A 1,790-nucleotide genomic window follows, 5' to 3' on the forward strand; every position below is an offset into this window, starting at 1 on the left:
GTCCACAGCTGAATAGGTTTCATAATCTACCAATGCACGATAAACCTAAAGCGACACACCTCAGCATACCGTTGGAGGCGGCAACTCCAGCGTTTCCGCTGCCTTCCCAAAATACCTAAAAGATGGTATGAACATATTTGTATATACAGCCAACATATAAAAATAAAAATATTCTATACAGTTTTAGCATATAGTGGATATCTATCAATTCAATGGAGTTTCACCCGTTCTACGTGAAGTGGCGTAAAACTCTGCGAAAAACGCGATATTCGCGGTGATATGCAGTAGTCGTGAAATATGTTTCTCACTAGTGTTTTTCATATCACTAAGGTGAAACTCCAATACAGTAATATGATCAAGAGAGTCCCCTTCAAAAAGTCCACCATATTACATAGCAATGTTCGCTATCTTATCCTTAGTAAGAAAGGTGTCCCTTTGGGTTAACAACCACGCTGATGTGAGGAAGTCCTGAGTGGCCGCCACTATCGGCTCTCCATTCTTCGACGTAATCAGGTTGTTCTGAACTCCCATCAACGCCAACGCCTCCGCTCGAGCCTCCTGGGTTTGCGGCAAATGCACGTTCATCTCATCGCCATCGAAATCCGCATTATATGGGGAGCACACACACTCGTTGAAGCGGAAGGTCCTCCACGGCATCACCTTAGCTCGGTGAGCCATAATACTCATTTTATGCAAACTCGGCTGCCGATTGAACAGTACCACGTCCCCATCTTGGAGGTGCCTCTCAACCACATCGCCATACTGTAGGTCCGCCGCCAACTCCTCTCTGATTTGCTTCTTGATGAAGGCCAAGTTCTTCACACCACCACTTTTAAGCCGAATAATGTGTGCTCCTGGATGGCCCTCCGTGCCTCTAATGACTCTATCTCTGAGCATGTCGATATTGGTGCGACATACAACCTCGGGAAACGTCAACTTCATCGCCGAGTACTGTGGGATGATAACCTCAGTGACTTCGAGATTCGGGTCCGGACTAATCACAGTTCGACCGGAAAAATTCACTCGTTTTCCCGAAAGATTCCCTCGAAAACGCCCCTCTTTTCCCTTCAACCGAGAGCATATACTTCTGATCGGCTTAGTCGTAGGAGCCGCAGCTGCCAACCCAGTCGCCTCCGAGTTCATCATCAACGCCACTTGGGCTGATAACCACTGCCACTGCTCGGCCACTTGCTTCAACGTCCCTCCCCTAGATAGAGTAGCTTTGATGTTATTGTTGGTAGCCACAATATCGCTCGTCTGCACCGACAAATCGTCTTCTTGAGTACCAGCATCACCGATCTGAACACTAGGGCGAATGCAAACCGGCGAAACAGGCACGTGCGTGACAACGAGTCGCTCCGGCTGAGGCGGTAACTTTAGCATTTCTTGATCGGAAGGAGGCATCTTGGCCAGCAACGGGAGCAGATGGAGGGGAGTGAGGTCCTCATAAGCCACTTTGCTGAGGTGATTGCCGATTTCGGGGTTGTTACTGACGGCATCTGAGTACTGCTGTTGATACTCTACCTTAGCCTGGTCCTTGGGGAGCTCATGGACAAGCGTCATATACCCGCGAGTACCCTTCTTGACAGCACCATTATAGGCATCGCAGTAGGGACATTGTCGCACTTTTTTACAAGTGTCGACGAGCTTGCGAAAAACTCCTTTTTGTTGCTGCACGTCCTTAGTGGCCTTCCTCGTCCTGTTCAACCACACCGACCTCTTCTCGGGCGCCAACAGCACTCTACCACAACGCTTGCAAATGGCAGATAGGAGAAGTTGTACGTGGCGAA

The 1,790-nt window shown here is 48.9% G+C and overlaps 1 protein-coding gene across 1 annotated transcript; it reads right to left on the reverse strand.

Annotated features, from left to right (window-relative positions):
- Positions 1–69: 69 nt before the first annotated feature.
- Pmar_PMAR021757 (DNA-directed RNA polymerase subunit A', putative) lies at positions 70–1,741 on the reverse strand (the record flags this gene model as incomplete). The annotated part of the gene is made up of 2 exons (XM_002785067.1): positions 70–115; positions 392–1,741. Coding segments are annotated over 2 exons (1,396 nt in total), but the record flags the coding sequence as incomplete, so codon positions are not given.
- Between the last annotated feature and the right edge of the window lie 49 nt (positions 1,742–1,790).

This window comes from Perkinsus marinus (genome assembly GCF_000006405.1).
Source record: "Perkinsus marinus ATCC 50983 genomic scaffold scf_1104296934202, whole genome shotgun sequence".
Lineage (NCBI taxonomy): Eukaryota > Perkinsozoa > Perkinsida > Perkinsidae > Perkinsus > Perkinsus marinus.